At 37.5% G+C, this 25,038-nt stretch overlaps 9 protein-coding genes across 9 annotated transcripts; 5 read left to right on the forward strand and 4 right to left on the reverse strand.

Annotated features, from left to right (window-relative positions):
* Positions 1–650: 650 nt before the first annotated feature.
* Positions 651–4,101, forward strand: BATDEDRAFT_35516 (uncharacterized protein; the record flags this gene model as incomplete). The annotated part of the gene is made up of 8 exons (XM_006680340.1): positions 651–723; positions 792–1,182; positions 1,281–1,503; positions 1,697–1,790; positions 1,890–2,030; positions 2,273–2,394; positions 2,584–2,717; positions 2,850–4,101. 8 exons carry the CDS (start codon positions 651–653, stop codon positions 4,009–4,011), a joined length of 2,340 nt encoding a protein of 779 aa, XP_006680403.1. The 3' UTR covers positions 4,012–4,101.
* A 444-nt stretch (positions 4,102–4,545) lies between these two features.
* Positions 4,546–5,665, forward strand: BATDEDRAFT_26208 (uncharacterized protein; the record flags this gene model as incomplete). The annotated part of the gene is made up of 4 exons (XM_006680275.1): positions 4,546–4,617; positions 4,731–5,097; positions 5,302–5,517; positions 5,556–5,665. 4 exons carry the CDS (start codon positions 4,546–4,548, stop codon positions 5,663–5,665), a joined length of 765 nt encoding a protein of 254 aa, XP_006680338.1.
* A 1,218-nt stretch (positions 5,666–6,883) lies between these two features.
* On the reverse strand, positions 6,884–8,172 carry BATDEDRAFT_12607 (uncharacterized protein; the record flags this gene model as incomplete). Its single annotated transcript, XM_006680185.1, has 5 exons — positions 6,884–6,978; positions 7,071–7,241; positions 7,334–7,450; positions 7,518–7,830; positions 7,927–8,172. Coding segments are annotated over 5 exons (942 nt in total), but the record flags the coding sequence as incomplete, so codon positions are not given.
* A 269-nt stretch (positions 8,173–8,441) lies between these two features.
* On the reverse strand, positions 8,442–10,083 carry BATDEDRAFT_20117 (uncharacterized protein; the record flags this gene model as incomplete). The annotated part of the gene is made up of 3 exons (XM_006680222.1): positions 8,442–9,364; positions 9,449–9,555; positions 9,671–10,083. 3 exons carry the CDS (start codon positions 10,081–10,083, stop codon positions 8,631–8,633), a joined length of 1,254 nt encoding a protein of 417 aa, XP_006680285.1. The 3' UTR covers positions 8,442–8,630.
* A 3,655-nt stretch (positions 10,084–13,738) lies between these two features.
* Positions 13,739–15,082, forward strand: BATDEDRAFT_12639 (uncharacterized protein; the record flags this gene model as incomplete). The annotated part of the gene is made up of 3 exons (XM_006680190.1): positions 13,739–13,965; positions 14,083–14,189; positions 14,349–15,082. 3 exons carry the CDS (start codon positions 13,739–13,741, stop codon positions 15,080–15,082), a joined length of 1,068 nt encoding a protein of 355 aa, XP_006680253.1.
* A 485-nt stretch (positions 15,083–15,567) lies between these two features.
* BATDEDRAFT_26212 (uncharacterized protein) lies at positions 15,568–16,585 on the reverse strand (the record flags this gene model as incomplete). The annotated part of the gene is made up of 2 exons (XM_006680276.1): positions 15,568–15,918; positions 16,496–16,585. The coding sequence occupies 2 exons, from the start codon at positions 16,583–16,585 to the stop codon at positions 15,568–15,570; spliced, it is 441 nt and encodes a 146-aa protein (XP_006680339.1).
* Positions 16,586–16,729: 144 nt separating this feature from the next.
* Positions 16,730–17,676, forward strand: BATDEDRAFT_90292 (uncharacterized protein; the record flags this gene model as incomplete). Its single annotated transcript, XM_006680417.1, has 2 exons — positions 16,730–17,321; positions 17,483–17,676. The coding sequence occupies 2 exons, from the start codon at positions 16,730–16,732 to the stop codon at positions 17,674–17,676; spliced, it is 786 nt and encodes a 261-aa protein (XP_006680480.1).
* A 2,804-nt stretch (positions 17,677–20,480) lies between these two features.
* BATDEDRAFT_26214 (uncharacterized protein) lies at positions 20,481–22,354 on the forward strand (the record flags this gene model as incomplete). The annotated part of the gene is made up of 4 exons (XM_006680277.1): positions 20,481–20,640; positions 20,904–21,267; positions 21,299–21,523; positions 21,886–22,354. The coding sequence occupies 4 exons, from the start codon at positions 20,481–20,483 to the stop codon at positions 22,352–22,354; spliced, it is 1,218 nt and encodes a 405-aa protein (XP_006680340.1).
* A 581-nt stretch (positions 22,355–22,935) lies between these two features.
* Positions 22,936–23,181, reverse strand: BATDEDRAFT_90188 (uncharacterized protein; the record flags this gene model as incomplete). Its single annotated transcript, XM_006680487.1, has 1 exon — positions 22,936–23,181. One exon carries the CDS (start codon positions 23,179–23,181, stop codon positions 22,936–22,938), a length of 246 nt encoding a protein of 81 aa, XP_006680550.1.
* Positions 23,182–25,038: the final 1,857 nt, after the last annotated feature.

Genomic DNA, 25,038 nt, shown 5'->3' on the forward strand with positions numbered 1-25,038 from the left:
AATTGGCCCTCCCGCGAGATTTCTCCTAAAAATGGAAGTAGATGCAATAGTTGGTCTCAGTTACACAATAGCTTAACCAAGCTAATGAAAATTTGTAAAATTGGCCCACCATATGTCAATTTTCCCGTCCGTAATTTAAACTATGCATTGAAAATATGTTAGGCCAGTGAACAAAGATTGGACATGACTAGAAATCCAATAAAAAATGACAATTACTAAAAGTGTATCAACGGCTCGAATCCGGACTTCTTCCAGCGGATGATCTGAAAATATTTAGACAGCACATGTGAGTAAATCCAATGGAATGATATAGTATTCCATATGTCATGAATAAACACTAGATGGGAATCACCCACAAGTTATGTTTGAAACAAGTGTATTGAAGAGATGATTACAAAAAACAGTTTAACGCAGTATACCAGCAATGGACACAAGACCATAGTAATGAAAACAGATTCAGTGGTAGAAAACAGTGACAAAAAACTATACGACAATAAAGTCATGCATTGAGCAAGATTACCAAATTTCATCAGCAAGACAGAATCCATGTGAATAATGAAGTTTGGACAAGAGTTTCTAAATGTAAAAACTCGAAACTTGTCCGCCAATCGAGTTGGATTCACGCATTCAGTCTGCATGCCTGCTGATTCATGATTCCTTTGCACAGTGTTGTTCTTGCGAGTGAAGTTCACATGCTCTGCAGTGCATACGCTCTTTGTACTGGTAACTGGATAGTCTCATGCATGTTTGATAGTCACAACAACCCACTGATGATGCTTTGATCATGTTAGAGAATGAGGAAGTTGCCTTGCTTCTTCTTGGTGATTATACGCCAATGCCCAACGGTGCCAATATCGCAATAGTTCAAAACTGCTTCTTTGTAGTGCGAAAGGATAAGCGCAAGGACAGAGTGGAGATTTCCAGTCAAGAGCTCAGTAGAGCCTTGCTGGAAGCAGACCAGAGATCGCTTAAAGTCATTGGATGGTGTCATTCGCATCCCAAGATTACCATTCTTCCATCTCATGTCGATCTGGCAACTCAACTGACTATGCAGACTATGGACAGCCGCTTTTTTGGTTTGATTTATTCTTGCTTTCATACCAATCAGGACTTGACGCAACGCATTCAAGTCACTGCCTTTCAGAGCATCAGCGACGAGTCAGGATCTATCGATGGAATACAGTAAGCTTGAAATCTAAATTACAATCTAAAAACATCTCGACTTTTTCGGTATGTTCTACTGCATACTTACTGTTTGGATGTAAATGGATATGTATTAGGCAAATAAAGATTCCCCTAACTATTCCGCCTTTGGAGAATGGACTCATGTCGGTTGATCGAATGTCCAAATTAGCAGAAATTCCATCACGACTCTACGATGAAACATGTCTTGCTGCTGAGCATACATCACATCTTGGACAGACTTCAGAAAATTCATCATTACAATGTACAGAGCCTCTTCCAGCAGAAACTACTCTGGAATCACTTTCAATCTCTCGACGGGTATGTCTTTTGTTGGACAAGTTTATTGTACCTGCACTGCAATGTTTGGATTAAACCGCAACATATCAAAGAGAAAGTTGAAGCATATGTCTGGCATTTACATTTTCATAAACTGATCTCCCATGAGAAAAATCATCCAATCCTCTTGCATCTATAGCTCATGTATAGAAACAAAAATAATAAATCCGATTAGTTTGGTGTAGCATTCCAGAGTTGGGCTAGACTAATGTTCGTGCCTACCTCTTCAAGTGCGCTATCAATGGCTGTCGCGTCAAACTTGGTAGCGAGTAATCTATATAGATCCTGAGATGTACAGCCTTTACTATGTTCATTCAAAAGAGACAGAATAGCTGACTTGATACTAGTAGATGGTAGCACTTTTTTAGTTAATAAAGTGTTGGTGGGAAGGGATGCTCGATTTGGCGGTGCAGTATGGGCTTTCGATGCAGTAGCAGCAGACAGAGCATTTGAAAACATGGCCACCCGAAACGGAACCGAGCTCGTAGTAGTACTTGCAGGTTTTGCATGTACGTTTGAACCAATAGTAAAATGATTTGTATCAGAATGCATATGTTTTTTGCAAATTGATTCGTCATATTGTAACTCTTCAAATCGAGGTAGCTTAATTTCTGAATTGGCTGTTGGCACCATACTAAAATGATTATCCTCGTTATACAACGCATCATATTGTGTAAATAGTAAAGCCTGGAGATCGCATAGCATTTCAAGTGCAGGATCTGTTATAAAACATATACTTGTGAAAATTCAGATTATTACAAGAGCACACAACGGCAGCTGCAGATCTTGACCATCAAATGTTTACCCAGAACACTGAATGTTGTTTTCGCTTCCAACCAGTCCAAGCACCTGCACACAAGCCCCAATAATGAGGTGTGTTTTAACTTTGGGTAGATGCAGCAATTCATTGGACAGAATACATTTTACAATAGCAGTGCTATCGTCTATTTTTAACTCATGCGAATTCGTAATAGTTGATCATTAAACATGTGCTAAACATCACCAATATCAAGATACAATCATACACACCAAGATACTTACCTAAAACAAACGTATTTTTAGACAACTGACCAACTACAACACCATGGACACGACAGTTCATTCTTCCATAAAGATGTGGCCGTAAACGAGCAAAAGACTTTGCAAAAACGGGTACATTTGGACAATAGGAACTGTCTGGTATTTGAAGGTTTAAAGTAGAGTCGATAGAAACAGCAGTTGCAAGCATTCCTATAGATCGAGATAGAGCGAGGATCGGACACAATTGTTGGGTAAAACGCAGCACTACAGAAATTTTATTGAATTTTCTTTTATTGGACTTGGTCGAGGATGGAGGCAGAGTCGGATGACTTGGACAAGCTGTTTGGCTCACTTCAGGAGGATGTGTATAATCAAAACTCTCTAGATTCTGGACTCAATGAGAGAGATTCTTTATTACTCAAGAGTCTTCTTGATGACAGCGACTACAACCAGATTCTTCCGTTGGGTTCACAGAAACAGTCAGATCAATCTGCTGCTCCATCAGACCTTGATACTCTGCCTGAACCATCTTCAGTATTAGCACCGGATTTCCCCACAGACACTACGACTCTTGCTTACAGACAAGACTCGGACTTTTTCCATTCACCACTTCCTAGTTGGTTCAATCCTGCACTCCTGGCCCAATCGTGCTCACCAATTCATTTTGAACCTCATTTCCAGCAGTTGACAAAGTCGTCCTTGGAATTGTCATCTCATTGTTACTCTTCTCCAGCATCTATCTCATCGTCATCTATGACTCAGCAACCTGTTTATTTTCAAAAAGATTCTACCTCTTGGATGGCATCTGAGCCTGATCTCTTGTCTTTGTCTAATTTTGACATCAACTTTCCATGTCACTCCAACCCTTCACAGCATTCCGAATATCACTCGCCTCAACCAACTAAATCCACTAATATTTCATCTTTAAAACGTCCTACTCCATTCTTTTCAGGAATCACTGGCTCCGAACCATTGCAGATCTCTCTAGAATCTCAAGAATCTGATTTACACACTCCCACGCGCAGCACACTTTCTAAAACAACTACAAGGCTTCGCCAATCAAAATCTAATCACTCGCCTTCATGTTCAGATCTTAACAAGACAGTATACCCCTTACACTGCGTTCGTCTTGACCCAGTACTAGAGACTATCATGTGTCAGGACCCAGACACCGATCATCTATTTTCATGTCCCTTTTCGGGATGTGCCTCTAGATTTCGACGTCGCCATAATCTTAAATGTCATTATGCAACAAAACATGTAGGAGTTAAAAAACTTTCATGTTACTGTTGTTCATACAAGACACTACGGTGGCGTGAACTTTTACGGCATATTGAAAGGGCACATACATGTAAATTAGTCGATCCACAATTTGACAAAAATGATGTTATTCCTGCACTGTTGAATGCTGGATCCGTTTCCCCATCATCAACCTTTACAGCTCTAGGAACGGATAATTCGTATTTTTGAAATGCTGTAACAAAAATTTGCTTGATGCTATTAGTATTTTCAGAGCATGGCGCAATTAGGTCAAAGTATAAATAAATATTACACGCCTTCAACACTCTTGTCTTTACCTGCAAACCAAGAATAATCCAGCAAAATGTTTCTAAATTTATTTCAAAGTATTGCTGTAATACATTGGCATGGCGAATAAAAAAATGAACGACTCGGCCATATATCATTTTTATCTTACAAATCCAAAACACGACTTTACATCATTGGCTGTACAATCTTTTCAAACCCATGATGTGAGGGATTCAAAAACTTTGATACCATCCAAACCAAACATTGATTCAACTATCACTAGATTCATTCATTACAATCCAGATATTGAGTTCGATTATCTTCAAACTTATTTTTGTTGTATTCTAATCTCAAATACGTTTGTGCTTGAATCCAAGGGAACAAAGATTGAAGTTTTAGGAATGAACATTGTTTTCATCTTATTCATACAATATTTGGTTTGTGGGAGAGTTGGGAATCGTATCCCATTTTGTGAATATGGCAGTGAGCGACGCGTTTATCAACAGTTGCCAGCTCTCTTTCAGCTTGCCCAAACTTGGCATAATGGAGGTAAACATGAATTAAAAATATACTTGGTATCCGACTATTTAAACTAGTTTTACTAACAGCCAAGTGTTGGGTGACTTTTATTACACTTCAATATCAAATAACTTTTTAATTAGGATTTGAAACGCATGTTTGCAAATGTGGATGCAGAGGTCATCGAGGAAGTATTTTTAGCTCAAAACAATGATATGGAACGAACAGTGAATGCCTTGCTGGAAATATCTGGTCAAGGTACAACTCTATCGCCAGAGAATACCACTGCAAATATCTCACCTCCAATGGCCATCGCTGATGGAGGCACGCTACACACTGGCCAGGGCTTGCTACATCATGTTGGCGTGCCAAACGAACCATTGCATGACACTATACCACAGATTTCCTCGTTTCAAAAAACAGATGAACAAATTGCTCAAGAGCTAAACCAACAAATGGAGGATGAGGAATTTGCCATGAGACTCCAAGAGGAGGATCGTCGTAACTACGGTAGTGTTTTGCATTGCCATTTATTATTTCAAACAAGCCAATAGTCAGATTTCAGCTAACCCAATGACGCTGCCGGTTTTCCATGACTAAACATCGCAGTGGCTCAGCGACACCTTGAGCAAGGTACACAAGGTAACCCCACTCATTTTCCATTCCATTTATTCTGAATTCATGAATTCTCAACTTGCATTTTATTACTTGTAGATTTAGAAGAGGAACCTATTGGCAAAATGATACTCAAGACAACAAGCCAAATTAAAGATACTGCATCCAAAACATTCAAAACTCTTTATGGGAAAATTCAATCTTCGCTTACGTTTTCTAAAGATACCCCTGTAAGCTCACCCTATACAAGTCTACCCAAACACGACGATGAGTTTGATGATTTTTTGGAGATCAACAATCACGAGCCGCCAATGGGTAAGTGTATCGTCTATCTAGCGTGTAAAACAATCTAGATGTGGCTTGCCTAACCATACTCATGCCATGTACAGAACGGAATACTGGATCAGCCGCTCCAAATACAACAGTAGATCTTTTTGCTTCAAACTCGTTTCATCCAAAATAAAGTGAATTTACCTCATAGAATAGTTTTCAGTTAACCTTGATATATCTATAAAAGATCAATCATGCCTGTCTAGTGTGTAATCTACACAGTCCAATATTTCTCTGTATATAATGGTAGCGCATCTACAACATTGGATGGTAATGCTAATCAAATATTTGAAGGTTTATTTTAGGTCTATCGCATAAAGTCAAATTACATCTAGACAAACGTACTTTATTTTTCAAAACTTCAAGCTTGTTAGTTTTCGAAAAATAAAATCTGCACAAAACTGCAGATAAAAAACTAGATATCGAAAATCTAATAGACTCCAGACATAATTTGGGTAATCAGCTTCTCAAATGCATCTCGATAGTGGAATGGCAAAGACTCGATTTTAAAATTTAAAACTGCACTTGAAGTGGCTGTTTTAAGAGATACTGTAGCGTTATTTGACAAAGAAATTCGAAAAAACAACTGTTTTATATCTTGCTGCTTGAAACTATCGTAGTTGTGATAGAGTAAGTCAATGGCATCCTCGGGTGAAGCAGCTTCCAGAAAACTCGGTGACTTGTCCTGATCAAGCTGTGGTAAATTCCAAACGATATTGTCAAAAACGACATCGTGATTCGTTATACCAGTAGTATATGGTACTGCCATATGTTCACTTGATAGATTTTGAATAATGGTCTTTAACGCGTCGTCTTTCGGCATGGTAATCTGAAAACTCCGGCAAACCCCTTGATTGGCTTGTAATTCAGTGTCCTCTACAGTTGACTCGAGACATATATCTTTTGAAGCAGATTCCCGGGACTGTCGAATTTGTATCAAGGTGCATGAATTGGGTGTCGAGGCTGGCGTACTTAGTGCAGGTGAATACAAACATTTACTCGGCTCAATCTTTTTGAAGGTTGGGCTAGCTAATTTTGCTTCAATAGATACAACGAGTTGTGGAGGCACTCGGACCATGGTGGGATCTTTCGTAGCATCTGGATTTCCTATCAATGTAACATCCGTCCCGTTGGATCCGGAGACCTTGATTTGATTTGTGGAATTCAACGTTGCATTTTCAAGCAATAGACAGTATGCAGTTTTTACAGCACCTGGCCCTAAAGTGTCCACAAATGATTGAATCGCACTTTGGTCAAACCCTGCATTCAAAACCTGTAAAAGTATATCTTTACGCAAAGTATGGTCTACTAGCATAGTGCTGCTAAAAATGTTTGCAGCTGAATCGCATCCGTCATTTTTCATCCATGGATGTGCAATAATTTGATCCAGTGTTGTTCGGTCAGATGGCTTTACATTCAGCATTGATGCAATTAAAGACTGACATTCTAAAAAGTTCAAGACATTAATTCCATATTTTGTTGATCATGCAAATTCATATATCCAATCATTCAAAAATCGCGACACTGCATCAACACACCTGGAGTTGCCCGAGCCGGTATTTCATACTTTCCTGACATAATGCTGACAAACATTTTAGGCAAACTCTTTTGTCCAAATGGCATTACACCAGTAACCATTATATAAAGAATAACACCAAGAGACCATATATCGACACTTTGTCCTTGATACTTTTTTCGGGAAACCATCTCTACAATCATCAACTTTTTTAATATAGTGACCAACCCCATCATCTGTTTTGATACATGTAGCATTTCTTTGTATAGCTGATAGGTCTCTCACCTGGTGCGGCATATGGAGGTGATCCACAAAAGGTTTCAAACTCATCGTTGCCTTTATATAGCAGATTTGAAAATCCAAAATCGCAAATCTTTAAAACACCACTCTTGCTGATTAAAACTAAAACCCATACAGTAAGCATAGAATACATTTATATCGACGGTGTAGTCCTAGAATACAAACTTACTATTTTCAAGCTTCAAGTCTCTGTGCACAACTCCCTGTGAGTGACAATAATGTAAGCCACATACGATTTGGCGCATATATCCTCGAGCCTCATGTTCTGAAACCTTGGTATTCTTGGTAATCTTATCATACAAGTCACCACCAGATTCATATTCGAGGACAATATACACGTGTTTGGGAGAATCAATAACCTGCAGCAGTCGATTTATATTGGGATGCTCCAGTGAGGCTAAAAGCAACATTTCTCGCAACAGCTGTTTGGTAGATACTCCTTTTTCGGACAGTTTGTCTTTGTCAATTATTTTGAGAGCAACCTATATAAATGGTGAGTGGGATGTGGTCAATCATCAGACGTGTATTTTGAATCTCAATCTATAGCCATGTAAAATATACTTGTAGTCCAAACATACCAATTTGTCCAACAATACATGACGAGCTAGCTTTACTTTGCTAAAAGAACCCTCACCGATGGTTGAGATGATCTCAAACCCTTGCTGGCTGACTTCTAGGAATTGACACTCTCCTTTTGGTGGATTGGGTGCTTGACTGGAATGGTGCTTATGAGCAGTATGGTGTGGATAAGGTGCTAATGAGGACAATGCACTCAACACCTCATTCACCAATATAGAATCAGAAGTATCATTGTTCAACGGCATTTCTGTTGGATGATTAGTGGCATCATCCTTGACAGTCCTATTGGGAACAAATAGTCTAGGAATGGAAACTGCTAATTCTCGAGCAGGTCGAGTCACAAAGGAAGATTTGCTTGGAGACTGGCCTTGCACAGACGGTTCATTTTGCCTAATAGGAATAGGCATCTTTAGCGGGGTGTGCATTGAGTCTACAATGGTCTTGGTTGGTATATCACTTTCTTGGCTTTTAAGACTACAGAGTTGGCTGGTGCTCATTTCAAAATAAACTATTTCAATGGTTTAAATTTATTGCACTAGCAAAATCAATGAATGGCTTGATAAAAATAGTTGTTGGATAAAAATATAAAAGTGAATCTGCTACTAATGTTCAGTCATTGGACTTGATCAAAAGTAGCTTTTCAATTTATACAATCGTAAAAGCATGAATATGTCACTGTAGAAAATATCAAACTCGACTCAGTTCACTTGGAGTTGGCAATACCAACCCGACCATTATCTACATCAAAAATAGTGTAGTAAAACTTGAGAAATGAATCTCCCAGAATCCAAAAGTTGTTCATATCTAGTCCAACAAATACCGACACGCAATATCCAAACCCAAAGGGCAGCACATAGTCTTCGTTGCGTAATGTAAATGCTACACCATTCAATGCGAATGTAATCGGTGGTAATCCACTGCACGGTATTAACTGCAATCCATTGGTAAATGGTATTGCTCCAAGCTGTTGGTGAATCTGGTTTGCATGTACTGTGGGAATTGCAATCAGTGATGTACCTGAATCAAACACTGCATGAGATCCAGTTGCCAAAGTCGTTTTTCCAAGTGTTACAGAATCCATCACCACTTCCCAATATGCTTTGCGCACAACTGGAATCCAGGTAATCGCCCCATTCACATGAGTTGTGTCAATCCCTCCTAATGTGAGCGATGATCCTGATACCCCTCCTCGTGTAAGAAAGAATCCAAAAATTCCTGCTGGAATCAGTCCACGAGCTATCATATTATCCATCGGTGTTGGAATATTGTTGATGGAAATCGCTGTAAATCCTAGTCCAAGGACACCATCAAAGGACGATGTCAAGAATGTATTTCCTGGCTCTGTCACAGCTTCTGCAAACTGTTGATTAGGTATATTGATTCCTGCAAACTGCAATGTGTCTGATGAAATCACTCCGGTAACCGATCCTAGTCCATCTGAACATATCATACAGTCAGCATTATACATAAAATGAAATCCATGAATGGCTCAACAAAAAATCAAATAATACATCAACTTACACTGGATCGCAAACGGAGAGTTGTTTGGAGTAAATGTAGACGATCGAGTAAAGTCATATCTGGCATGGTTCATACATGGTGCATCTGTACAACGAGTAGATGGAACCCTACATATTAAATATCAATATAATCGAGTCATTTAGTGAACATGCTCGCGTTCATTAATCGAACCATTCTTGCAATCATCTACACAAGTATCTACACATGTATCAGTCAACCCACCATAAATTGGCTGATCCCGTATCAAATAAAACCTTGAAACTTTGTGGTGGTGTTCCCAACTGAACGACGCCAAAGTACTGTGCATCTGCTGTGTTGCTAATTGGTACAGGCGGTGGTGCTTTTACAAATACACTACTTATCGCAGATACCAAATTACTCACAAACGACGCTGGCTCAGGAGAAATATACCGCTGTCGAAGAAAATCAACCTGTCTGATAATACCATCTGGATTGGTGTCAAAATTGGTATTAAACACAATTGGGATCGTAACTGGCTCGCCAGATGAATTTTGAGCAACTGTCGAAACCACAGAAGGCGTCGCTAATACTGTTTGTGTGGCAGTCGAAAATAATGGCAAGGATTCTGATGTCAATGTCAACTGAGTTGAAACTAGCGTCGAGGTTTGAGCCATCAAAGAATCAGCCGATGCGGTTGAAATCTGAATGGAATCGGTCACTGTTGTAATCAAATATGTAGATTGCGATACAGCTTTCATGGTAGGTGTGGCAATTGCTCTAATAGGTCGACGCCTACGTCTTCGCCGTGAATATTGTGACATAAGGTCCGCTTCAAGTTGTCTCAAAATATCAACATAACTGGTCGGTGATCGAGTTGAAATACGAGCAAATGGCGCTTGTGATTGGATGGACGATATTGGAGCAGATACTGCTGAAATTTGCGACACATCAAAGCCGGTCGGTGTCGTGATGGATTCTGTATATGTTGATTGTGTAGAAAAATATGCATCGTTCAGACTTGTTGCAGTGGATGCAGTTGGGCCAATCGACGATTTAGTCGGTACCTCGCTGGTCGTCAACAAACTTTCAGAAAGAGTTAAAAAATCGGATTCTACTGATGTGGAAATTGGAAAACTGGATAAAGCAGTTCTATACATAAACAAAGAAGATGTCTGAGTCGTAGAAACAACAGCTGGATTAAGCTCGGTAATATTTTTGCTCAATGATGAAACTGATTGATATGTGATGGATGAATTGTCATCTGATGAAGCAGATATAATAGTGGTAGGTGACAGATTTGAATTGAAATCGACTGTATCCGAGACAAGTTCAGATGATTGTGAATTCTCACTATCCGAATATGCGGAGCTTTTTTGCAATATACTAGGCGTTGGTGATCCTGTGTAGGTTGTTAAAACGGTGGTTGATAAATCTGAAAGTCTTGTTGATCCAGTCGTAGATGTCGACCAAATTTCATCATCGTTGGTCGTGCTACTGTACAATATCGGCAAGGTATCCATCACTGATGGTGACAGAGTATCTGTAATAATTGGTGAATAAAATGATGTTGTTACAGATGCCTCTGTTGAACTGCTATCTGGAATACGAACAACCAAATACGCATTAGCCACGATAATAGCCACATCCAGTGAAATTCCCCACATCAGGATCTTGAAAGTGTGCACGAGCAACATTATTGAATGGCGTTTCTTGCTGAGCTGCCCAAATACGAATATCTATATAGGTAAGCTTTGCAACTGTTTTATTCGGAATGTAATAATGGCTCCAAGTTCAAAAAGCAAGCCTTGTATACAAAAGTTTGAAATGCCAAGATATGCAGGTCGTCAGGCGTAAGCTGTATTCTTTCGGGACAATATTAATATAATGACGGTGTTTCAAAACTAATTTATGCCAAATGGCTATTATACTCTGCATTTATGGAGATACTAAAATCAAATCGGCGGAAAGTATTGATAGTTGCAACTCCGCTTTCTGAGAACGTGCAGTAGCAAGCGGCCAACATATCAACTAAATCTGAGAAAGCGGTCTAGTTCATGACGTATCAATACAAAAGACTAGATATTGGAGTTGTTCAAGGTTTTACTCTAATTATGCAGCAATCACAACTGTATGGATATTCATGGTAAACAATACATCCACATTACTGTAGCAACCCATGCAAATGTACTGGCATGACAAGTTATTCGGTCAAATAAAATTGCCAGATTGATAAAAAACGCACACCTTGCTACCATCTGCAGTGCTGATATACCAACAAAATAAATAGTTGTATAGCAGGATGTATTCCCACCATGATTGTCGTGCAATGTCCGAAATTGCATTTACGTTATCATATGTACAAGTTGTTGACTTTGACCATTTTGCAATTCTAAACATAATGCTCCTTGCAAGGTTTGAATAAAGCAGACATGCACTCATCCAAAATATTCGGAACCACAATATATCTGGCATTATGGCATATCAGTAATGCTGGTGAAATTCATAGACCAATACCAATAGAATCACATTGATCATTTTTGGGTAGATTAGATTTATATACCAATACCACCAGATTAGGCTTTCAAATATAGAATTATTGGTGGTATAGATTCAGCACAATCTGCAACCACATTGACCCGAGTTCATATCCAAATGCAATACAAACTATCAAGGCCACTTACTATCGAGCCTTGGCCGACATAAATGAATGTCAAGTCAATCATCAAGCAAAAATATAGGCTATTGCTTTTGTCAAATTGATATGCCTATCCTATTTGTTAACAAATTCACATTCTCGGATATCTGGGCATCATTCAATTGAATTAAGCATATGCTAAACTGAAAATAACCAACCATGTTGGAGCTACAATCAGTAAAGCCGTTAGTTTTACAGTGTCTTGTATTCGACCCCAATCTATCAAACTTGCAATCGCTGAAATCGTTGAAGCCATGGTATATTTGCGCTGGTGCTATTGATAGATATTCATAGCCACATGCATTGATGAGATTAAACTGGTATATCAGTCAGTGTTTTGTGAAAATAGTGAGATTCAAGATAGCCATGTGACTGACTAAACACATACAATGCCTAATAGTATATACCCAACAATGGTACTACATAGGGAAGCACGAATGATCCTAAAAGTGCAATTTCGTTACAGCGGGCTGGAATAGGTATGCATGGTATTTGATATGGTGTTACAGCGTCGCGATCTATCAAGACAATACTCGGCCACAATCAACTCGGTTGCATTGCCATTTCAGCACTTTCTTAGTGCTCATTTAATCTCAAATCACACAACGTGCTAGATTGTAATGTAATTCAAGCCAGCATTTTATTGGCTATCCATCGTAGTGGCTCTAAATCTGCCATGCTCTACGCCACATCAACCAAACCGCACGTCTACGCTCCATAGCTTTCAACTGGGAAATAGTTGATAGTGATTTAGGCCGAGAATTTGAAGCGTGTCGGAGATTTATTTTATATAAATATACGTAATCTACTCATAATAGATACCTACCAACGGCTGTCAACTGTGAATTATCCAAATCATTTTCTTTTGCAGCATTCAACCATCTCGAAACGTTTGAAAAGGCAACATCATGCATCTGCCACGTCTTGTACCTGCAAGTACTGTTTTAGCCATCATTTGCGAGACAGCTGTTGCGTTTAGGAGAGTGCCGTACGCACAATCCAAATCTCGTCGCACATTCGTGTCTTACTCGAATCTACCATCCAAACAAAAAACGAATGCTTTTTTAGTAAACTTGAATAACATACCATCAAGTAGCTCGCTTCCAACAATAGATCAGCGTCCCACGACAACAGTGGATGTTGCTACAGACTCGATGCAAAGCACAACAGAGTTCAAGCAAACCGCGCTCGCTTCTACAGACGATGCAGTAATTTTACCAGTTCTATACTCGACCAGTACTACAGTCTCGGACCAATCCCTGTCACCATCGACTGTAAAAACGCCTAGCAGTGATGTCAATTTTGAATTGATTGATGCAACTGGTTCTTTGATAACATCAGATGCATTTTCACCTACTGCACTTGAAGCAGCGGAAACCCAATTTTTCCTTACTCGAACGCCATCACAAGATTCAGTCGCTTCGCCTATATTGTTGAGCAATGTACCGCTTGATTTTTCAACTCCGACTCAAACCACTTTTCTGCAGGAATTTTCAACAGCATTGCCATTGGAATCTACAGTTGATGTACTTGATCCGGCATCCACGTCGCCAGCGATTGACAATCCATATACTACAAACACGGTTGAAACACCAGCTCCTATTTCTGTTCCAATCGAAATCAACAATAGGTTCATGGACTCTCCAGATAGTTTGTTGGGACAGATAGATATTCTTATTACACGATACGGCTCTAAGCCAAGGGCACCAAGTCGTAAAGCAAGAAGTGTCAGCAGTTTGGCTGCTCCGAGGAATGTCGAAGTCACCAACAGTGCTGATGCGCAATATTATGGTCGAATCGCTTTGGGAACACCGCCGCAAAGCTTTCTGGTTCAGTTTGATACTGGATCAGCAAATCTCTGGTAAGTGATTTGATCAAATGGTTAGAAGCATGTGCAGATGCTGGTACATCTAGTTTGAATTTTTGACACAAATTGACAACATGGCATATACTACTTTTAAACTCGATGAATCTATAGGCTTCCCTCGACGCGATGCTCGGATCCAGCCTGTGTAAAGCATTCTCAGTTCAATCGATTGCTTTCATCCACCTGGACTTCACTCACGCAAACGTTTTCCATTCAATGTATGTAAATATAAATGTCAAAAGTGGTAGCACATTTGTCGGGGTTAAATAGGAATCGGCCTGTTATGATTAGCATAGCAACTAGATGGTCCTGTTTATGTCGGATATGCACTTGTTTGCATTCATTACTAACTAGATATGTGTATTTTCTATGAATAGATGGAACAGGATCGCTCAGTGGTGTCATGTCCTCTGATACCTTTTATATGGCTGGTCTGACTGTCACAAACCAAAGCTTTGCCGAGTCTGTATCTCAGCCAGGCACGACATTCATCAACACAAAGTATGATGGAGTTCTTGGATTAGGCATGCGCGAAATTTCAATCAATAATGTAGCAACACCAATGGAAAATATGCATGCGCAAGGTTTGATACCAGCTGGAGTATTTGGATTATATCTTACCAAGAACAGTGCACCAGGTTCGGTATTGACAATTGGTGGATATGATCCAAGCCATGTTGATGGATCCATTACATGGCTGCCACTGTCCAAACGACAATTTTGGCAAGTGGGGTTAACCTCGGTAACCTTTAATGGCACAACTCTCATACAAAATGCACAAGCCGTGTTTGATAGTGGGACGTCGCTTATAGCCATCCCAACAGTATCTGCGACACTGATCCACCAACAACTTGGTGCGATTCCATATCAAAACGGACTTCAGTTGATACCGTGCACAGGACTGCCTTCAGTTACCTTTATGTTGAACAATGTGTCATTTACGCTGCGCAACGAAGACTATGTGATTCCATTTGGATTTGGATACTGCGTGTCAGCATTTGTTGGACTAGATATGCATGGGTTTTGGATATTGGGTGATTCGTTTATGAAGCTGTACTATACTATTTTTGATTCTGATAACAATCGCATTGGAATTGCCAATTCGCGATGATGTAGTGTTGAATGGACTGTATTTTCAATGTTGAACTCGATTGTGAGATAAATATATCTTGTGTTGAATAAACAATATGAATTGAGTATTAGTTATCAAAATGATTCTAATCGGTAGACTTGGTTGTTTTGGCTGTATTCTAGATTTGTTTAGCATTGGGACTCGGTCGGGTTTAATCACCATAGACTAGCCAATGGGGTTTCAATACTATTACAAAGTCTGCTTTGTTTTTGGCTGGCATTTTACAGAGTAAAAACAGTGTTGGGATAAATGGGAAGACCAAGAGAGTTGGCATGCTCAATGTGGTGATAAGTTGTGATCAATGGCTTTAATATTTGCCATGATTACAAGTCCAAATGTTGTCATGCACTCAATGATATACATTTGATTGAAGAGTTACCAAAGCTATCTCTATCTAATCAGTAGCTGATTTTATCCAAAGTAGCCCCGACTTTGATGAGATCGCATCTCTGTCGAGTATTGGCTCAGTCGACTTTTTCAATGACAACAAACGTGATTGCCTTTTCAATGGAGTCGTTTAAAAAATACTCGACAGTTTTGTTTGGAGTCGCTGTTGAGCAAGCATCATCGTGTAAAAGTTGTGGATCTTTCCATGTTGAAGCAACGTAGTCTCGTAATTCTTTATTGGTTTCATCTAAATTGCATGTGTTCTTGATTGCATATACAATACCATTTTCAATGGTAAACAGATACTTTTCATCTTCAAAAACCTCTTTGTTCATTAGGTCCTTGATTTCTGTATTCGTTTCTTGATCCAAAGTAGTATAAATAGGACACCGAATAATACCAGTTTTTTTAGGTGACTTGAATTTGCTCTAAAGCTGTCAAAATAACAAGTTATCAGAGATGAGCATCAAGGTCAGAAACCTAAGGGTAATCGCATTCAAGTTTGAATTATCAGGAGCTATTTGTGCGGGACTCATACTAATGCTTTAAATGGATCCTGCCGTTATACCAAGATCTGGTAGTAAAGTTATATAGTAACCACGATTAGATAATGCCAGTTATTGTTTAACGTTTATTGGATGATTCTTACTAAAACTTATTATTACCTTTTCAGGAATGGTAAGATGGTTCTACAAGAAGACTACAGAAAACTCCAGCGAAAACAGATGCAAGTTGTGAATTCCATTGTTGCTTGCCAGATCGACTGCCAAATAGTGTATAGAGAGTATCCTAAGCCAGTCATATCAATAATGATGAATATGACATCAGCAATAAATGGATGATGATATTCTTCCACTTCATTGTCAGTCTCAAAAAGACAGTGACAGAATAACCAAGTCCTAAACCAAATGAAAAGCAAAAACACAAAATGCATTGGTCCAGGTAAGTCACTAAAGGAATCACTATGATTGTGTTGGTGATTGAAACTTGAGTTTCTTCTAATACATCCTTCAAATCAGAGGCTCTTAATACTTCAATAATCGAGTTTCCTATTTTCAAATCCAAATTGCAAATAGGAGTCTGCAAAGCAGGCATAACTGCTTCTTTTATCGCACATTTCAGAGCTGAAATAGTCTTGCCTTTAAATTGGTCAATAGTGAGCAGTGTATCAAAGTGTTGGTATTTTGAAGTATATTTTTGTCATTTTTCAGTTTATTTGAGGAAAAAAAAGCTTTAAAAATGACAAAACTTTGGGTCAAATTCAAGCCAAACAACGCTACAAGGGTATCTACTGAAGACTGCGAGAATGTAGATGACCTTCTTAAAGCCTGCAAGAAGGAGCTCTCTCCTCACTTTGATTCCTATGCAATTGACCAACTCTCCCTTTCCACTACGGATGGTGGTACTCCTTTACAACCAGACGACCCTATTCCTGCTCAGAATACAGCAAAGACTCCTCTATTCATCACTGTTGCAGACAGTTCTTTAGGGAGTCGCTCTTTATCAAAATCTAGCTTAAAAGCTCCTCATCCTAAACGAAAAGAAAGATGGGAACAACTCAATGAAATTCTTGAAAAGAACAAAAGGAAATCCAAGGCGACTGATTCAACAGCATATTCGTATGTTTCTTGGAATCAGGTCAAGGATGTACTACGAACTACTCCTTATATCCAATCTTCAAAGGCTATTCCAGATACTCAATTCAATATTCTCACACAGTATTTGTCGTTTGCCACAAAGTGCTTTGGTTCAGTTATATCATTCATGGGACCTCAGAGACTTCATTTGATTGCACCAATCATTATTTGTGTGCTTCCTGTTCAACGGAGATGTTCAAATTGAAGTAGAGGAAGATTTGAACAGAGATTTCTTGAAAGCTCATGGCCATTTTGAATTTGTGTTACGTCGTGGGAAGAAAAGAGTTTATATCGTCGAAGCAAAGAAGGAAGATATGGATCAAGGAATGACAGAATTTGATTGGATGTGAAGTAGCAGCAGAGATTGGTCACTTGGATTCAGTCTATGGAATTGTTACCAACTATGCGCAGTGGAGTTTCTTGCGTAGTCTTGATGAAAAGATTGAGATGGACGAATGTTCCATCAAGTTGTTGCCTGGAGGTGAACCTAGTACAGATTCTCTTGTCGATATCACTGGAAAAATCTATGCTATGCTATCCGATGAATGAAATAAATGTGTTTGTTTTTTAACAAAGTTATAATTGCAATATTGAGGCTTATCAAAACCTTAAAATTGTAGTATTAGTTTATAATTGTAATTTCCATTGTTTACTACAAATGTCTGAACAGCTTATCACCTGGATTAGAAGAGTTGCTGCTCTAAATGATTTAGATTTGGAAGAAGAGCTCAAATTAATCAACAAGAATTCACTCAATGTATTTGCAAGAGTAATCAGTCATATACACCATCCAGAATTAGATTCTCATACATACAGAAATGGAACGTATGAAGCACATCCACATGCAGATACAATCGATTTATTGGTTTCTATTGGAGTATACATTATCTGCCATCAATTCGGAAACACCAGTCAGTTCTCATATGGATGACAATACTAGAATCAAGGTCTTAACCAGACGTATTACTATTTACAAGTCTGAATTATCTGGCAAGAATCGCCTCATGGTCCATTACCAAAATATTTGCAAACTAGACAATTCATTGGACAAGACCTGGTTGCCTTGGAAGGATGATTTCCAAATCAAAAAGAATTCAATGACTACACTCTAAAAGCATTTAAATGGAACTATACGATGTGTCATTTATACATTGGATATCGTTGGTTTTTGAATGACTATCCTGTGTTTGTTTATTCTACTTTGCCTTGGACAACTATTCGCAGTGAATGTACTCGCTGTAGAAGATGGCTGGACAGCGATGAAACAAAAAGTTTACCTACTTCTGATTTACGTTTTCATTCTGGAAAGGAACTTTATCACCATATCGGGAAAGTCAAAATGAAACTGAAACAAGCGAATTCCCTTTTAGCTTTCATTCTTTAGAAGATGACGAAGTTGAAGCTCAAGTAGGAGGTGAAATGGTTATTTTTACGAGTCTTGCCAATTTGAACATTTAAAAATAAAGTCAGTTTTGGAGTCGAAGCTCCTATTTACAATATATACAACCAAATCTTTTAATCTTAGAATATTCTTACTATTGTCAATCAATTATACAAATCTTGATCGATTTGTTTAACTTTTTTGAATTCAACCAATTTCTGATATTGTTTGTAATCATTGGAGCAATTGGTGTTATTACACCATTTCTAATGACCTGTTATCCAATATACTGCTAATTGTTTAGAGTGACTCGTGTAATCAACAGAAATGCCAGTTAAATCTTGTTTTAAATTAATCTGAAATAGAAATACTTTTGTATAAGTTGGTTTGTCAAGATAAATATAACAATCAACATTCCTTGTTTTGAACAATCCTAAAACTTTTATTCTGTAAAAAACACTCAAGTTTCAACTGCCTTGAAGTCTTTCATTTGATATCAAGTCGGTTTTATTTAAAATTCAATTTAAATCAACTATTTGTTTGACAGGTTGAACGAAAGCAATTACACAGTGTGGTCAGACTTTTTGTACTTTTGTAATCGCTCTTTTTCTTTTTTTGAATTGTTAACAATAATTGCAATATCTCAGTCGTTCGGATTCCTTGTTTTGGGTCGTTTGAATTCTTAACAAAGAATACCAATAGTTTTCATTGAATTATCAACTTAATTTCAACTATTTCTTCATTACTTGTATTAAACAGTAAGAATGAAATTAACGTCACACTTTGACTTGATGATGAAAGCACGCAATACGAAATATACTTTTCTACAGTAATCACACGATTAATTCAATGCTTCAACGCACCTCATTTTGTCTGTATGACATGCTCCAAGAAATGTCAATGAAAAGGATATTGTGCGCAGTTTAGAACCACACGATCGTTCCACAATAAGCTCCTTGAGAAAACCATTAAACAACAAATGATAGCAATTACGAGGTCGATACAACACACTTGACCAACGATACCACACAAACTGGCATAACGTATTAGCTTCCTGATCCAAGTCTTTGGCAGATATACAACTATTTCGATAAAACAAAATGAATCAAATATGTTGAAGCCAATCATTCCCATTGAAGTTATTGACTTGCTGTTTTATCCAAGAGCTAATTCCGAAGAAAGAGAGCAGGATGGAGTGGATCGATTCTTCCAACAACTACTGGATACAACAGTGACATTGAAGATGAATAGTTTACATGATAATTTCTTTCACATCATCTGAATTAGAATCATCACCGCTCATAACAATTCTGTACAACTTTTCCTGTAATGATTGCTGTTTTTCGATGACTCTTGGCAGCATCTTTATGTTTGCAAAGATTCGATAACCCATCATTTCTAGATTAACCTTCGCATTGTCACAAGTTGGATAATGCTTTTTGAAAAGAACAATTAACCCATAATGTAGTGAATAAATGGTATCGTTTGTTTCATAGCAACTATCGCTTATCATTTCTTTAATCCTTTTATAGTGATTTATGTCGATGCCGCATAATAGACTGGCATTGTTTTCCAAAGACAATATTTTGCCTTTTAATAGTTTCGATGGATTAACCTCGATTGGGTTTTCTAGTCTAAACATGGAATCTGGAACATCATCTAACACAACCGCTTCTTCATTTCCAACGTAATTATACGCTACTTTCAACAGCGAATTATTGACACGCTTTTCAACAACTTGATAGATATGATTATTTCTTGGATCGAGATAAATTGTGTCCGTTAGTAAATTGTTGATGTACTTTGATCTCGGATTTGAGCAAGGTAAATTCAACATGTTGTTTAAATCTAGTCTAGAAAATAAAAGATGCAATATTCAGTCACAGCCACTATCATAGATAGTTGATAAGTTTAATCCAAGATAAAATTGAATATTTAATTTCTTTTAAAATGATAAACAAGTTCATTGGAAATGTCAAACATATTGGAAGAAACCCAAATTCATTTGAATGAAAATGCAGTGTTGATTAAAGGAAATGACAGCACAGTTGGTCTGTACAAGGTTCTTTTTGAAGTAAATGGTATCGAGAGATATCGATTTGCTATTAAATACAAGACGAAAGAGAAAACTAGTACAAAGAATTGATTAGTTCAATTACAAATCTGGATGTCGGACGGGCTAGAAAGGTTAAACTAAGATTCAAAAGCACATTCAAGGGGTTTCCAGTGGAATGGACGATGCTAAAACCTACCACCAACTTTTACAGTTACAAAACAAACAGAAAGAGAGCTGGACAAGAACAACGGTCGTTTTCACAATATCATATCAAGAAATATTCGTTCTGACCAAAATCAAAACCAATTCATTGGTCGAGACACTTGTTTACAACTTTAGATGAATTGAAGTTTACCATCAAAGAGAATCACAAAAAGCAAGCATTAAGATATTGGTTCGATATTCAATTCGGATATGTACTGAGGAACATTGAAACTGATGATAGAGTTCAGTTTTATCCCTCTGATAATACCTGCTTTAATATCAATGATTCACCACTAGTTAATTCCACTATTGATACGGTACTAAACCAATTGGATGGTGATGATATACTGGAAAAATTGAAGTGTTCAAACTCCAAATGGAGTATTGAAAATATCTACGAGTATGTACTTTTAACAACACCCATTCCAGAGGTATCAATAGGCGCATCTGTAATTCTACCTGATTTCATCAAGAATATCAAGAGCATTGTTTCATTCCAGTATGTCACAAATAACCTTTGTTTTTGGTAGTTTTGCTCGTTATAAGTATCCAGAAATCAGATTAGACAGATTATCAAAGAAAGCAAAAGATCTTTACAAGGATTATTACAAAACCAATGTAAAGAAGTGTTATCCCAAACTTGATATTCAAGAATTGAAAGAGATTGAAAGCCATTTCTTTGTAAATGTCAACATATACCGATTCAATGGAAAGAAAGCGGTTATGGAACGACATTCAGGTAAAGAATACAGGAGGTTATTAATTTGAATATATACTCTGATATAAGCCATAAATTCCATCATTTCTCCTCCATTATTAACTTGTCTCAGTTAACCAGTGTTTCAATGTCCAGATGCCATTCATCCTTTAGTGAATTCAAAAAGATAAAACGACACTCAATTGTTTGTGCAAAACCAAAGATAATATTTGAAAATGGAAATTATCAACCAAAGTTGAATGTATTTGAGCATCTTGAATTGAATGGAATTAATATACCGAAAGAAATGAGATTTTATCCATATTTCATCTACTTTGATTTTGAAACTTGGTTGAAATCGGTCAATCTACGACCAACTTGAAGCTCATTCATTGAAACACACAAACTTTTGAGCACAAGTTTCATTGGAAGTGAAGAAAACAAGGCTCAATTCATCCCAGTTGAAGGTACAACTGAAGAAGCTTTGGATATAGTGATGACAAAAATGGATCAAATACGACACAAATATCTGCAATTGTTGTATTCAAAGTATTCTCGGTTCTTTGTAATAATGGCCAATTTGGACGATGCAAAGGTTCAGAAACGATTAAGATTAAAATTACTAGAATTTCTTGGTGTTCTGGCTATTTATGGCTTCAGTAGCTCATCATATGGCATCGACATCATCAAGAAATACCCTCCACAAGTCTTGAAACACTCTAAAAAACATGGAAATGTATCCAAATGCGAAAAGCTTTGGATTAATTCAATTCAAGGAGAATTAGGTCGTAATATTGAACAAAGCGAAAAGATTGAACGATACAATGTTGATGACTACGATGAAGAATCAAACACAATCTATGACTTTCTGGGATGCTTTTTCCACTGATGTAGAAAGTGTCACAAATCAGAAGATATCAATCCTTTAACTGGAGATACGATGAACATATTGTATGAAAAGACAGCAAACAAGGAATCAGCTCTCAAACAATGGGATATACCACAAGATCAATTTGGAGTTGTGAGTTTCATTCAGCTGAAAACGGTCAAGTGAATGACATTATCAAATGTAACAAATACCGAATGATATCAAATGGATCGTTTGCTTTTAAAGACATTCTTGCTTTTCAACCACCAAATACTTTATTTGACAAGTTCTTGAAAACGTTTGACACACAATCACAATGGGAATATTTCCACATAAAGTAACTCGGAATTTATCGAAATACATTGATAAACACCCAAAGTTGACACAATATTCCAATAATGTCATTCAAGTTCTTAAAACACTCACATATTCCATCCAAAAAGTGGTTTTACAACAATCTAAAGGGATAATCAGTTTCATCCAACATTCAATTCACATCGACAACCTACAATGTATCATTTGTTTTGAATCCTTGTTTTAATCAAATCTCCAAGTTTATCTAGAATAAGAGTTTCCAAGTCCAGTTATAATCAAAATATAATTTAATCGGTGCCTTCGGTTGTTTGCCAGGGCTGAAGTTCCAATATCCAAGCAGATGGTGGGGTAATTTGCTGGTCCATATACTCCTGGTTTTGGACGAGCCTTGTGGCGATGGAATACTGCTCTTCGTCTTCTATATCCACTTCGAATTGCACTTCTCCCTCCGATTCTGTATCCAATGCAGCATAGTCTTTTGGGTAGGTTCTGACGATATGAGCGTCTGATAGCGATGGGGCGATTTCTGCCATCTTTGTTTGGGAAAGAAAAAAGGTTTCACGACATTCCAAAACATCCCAGTGGTGTCCGAGTATAAAAATCGCGAAAGCCTCTTATTCCCTTCTTTCATCAACTTCTAATGTGTGACTACAACCGATTTGCTAACTGGGTCAAGAAGCAGCGAAAATGCCCTAATGCAATTTTGGAGGCAACAATCACAAATTGACATCAAATTTGTGCTCTATAATGAAGGGGATTGACCAGTTCAAAGGGAATGCCAGCAACGACTAAGAAAACAGACTCTGAAAAGGCTAAATCATTCTTATTGAAATGCTACATGACGACATCAATGTATCGTTGTATCTACTTGTTAATAATAAAACACTTTGATTGTTTCTAATTCTGTTCTGAATGTGGATCTTCATTCTCTTTACTCTCTCTTTCTCGGAACCTGATTTAATAATAGTATTCTATAGTGTTACTTTTTATCAAATTTAAACAAATTCCAATTAATTATTTTCATTCATTAATGTATAACCATTTATGACTGAGATTGATGTTACTTTTCGAATGAACAGTGAAAACACAACTTGTCCAATATGCTATCCAACTATTACCACACCATTAATTCAGTGTTTCAATGCGCTACATTTTGTTTGTTTGATGTGCTTTAAGAAATGTGACAGAAAAGGTTACTGTCCCCAGTGTCAAACTAGCAGAATATTTCATAACAAGTTTTTAGAGAAAACTGTCAAAAATCAGATGAAAGACTGCTGTCATCCGGGATGTACGTTATTGTTATTTCCTTGGGATGATGAACACAAAAATGATTGTCGTTTTAAACTATCAGTGTCGATTTTGCGATGACAAGGTATCGAAAACCTCAATCAAAGAGCATTTTAAAGAAGAATGTCAAATAACTTGGGTGACAGAAGGTGAACCAAATAATGGTTCATCAACTATGTCAGAATACTGCCGCAATTCAAGCAAAGGCTTTCAAATACAAATGGATGCAATCAAAAAGTCATTTGTTGTTCTACGAAACGGCCAGGTGATAATATTCGAAAGGAGTGGGAGTAATTATGGAATTGAAATATTTCAATTGAATAAAGATTTCACACACAGATATTATTTACTGGATGCCAAATGAAAGTAAGTGCTTTGACAAATACACAACTATATCAATGAAACCAAATGGTTCTGAAGGGTTGAAGTCTACTATACCTATTGAATCCATCGACTTGCTTATTTGTTCAAGAACTAATTCTGAGGATAGAGAGCAGGATGGAGTGGATAGATTTTTTGAACTACTGGATACAAGAGTCATTGATGTTGAAGATGAATAGTTTACAGGAACTTCTTATCCAATGAATTATAAGATAATCTCTTTCGTGAGTAGTATATATTGGGCACCGAATGATACCAGTTTTTTTAACCGAAAGTTACAGCCAAATTATGTTCAAAGTTGCCCAAAACGTTAAATTATCGGAGATTTGCCAGTATGTCAAAAACCATAGAGCAGAGTACTAGTAGATTTATCTGGTTGAGATTTCAGGAGCTTTCTGTGCGACTCAAACTCGGTGCTTTTAATGAATACCATGTCTTGATGATAGAGCCTTAAAAATTAACTTCTAGCATCTCTGGAGTAATATTTAGTGTCTTTGCTCCATATTGTTTAATCAAATCAATTTCCTTAAAATATGTATTTTGATTACTCAAAAGTTTATCAAGTAATGTTCCTCTGTCGTGTATCGCATTCAAATCAAAGTTGAATTCAAGTATCGTTTTGAAAGTAGTTTTGGTCTTCATTGCTTCAAGAAGTATATCAAGATTGTTTTTGTCTTCCAAGTCGTTGAGAACATATTCTCGGTTGTTCATCAATGACTCTA

The sequence above is a fragment of the Batrachochytrium dendrobatidis genome, assembly GCF_000203795.2.
Source record: "Batrachochytrium dendrobatidis JAM81 unplaced genomic scaffold BATDEscaffold_9, whole genome shotgun sequence".
NCBI lineage: Eukaryota > Fungi > Chytridiomycota > Chytridiomycetes > Rhizophydiales > Batrachochytrium > Batrachochytrium dendrobatidis.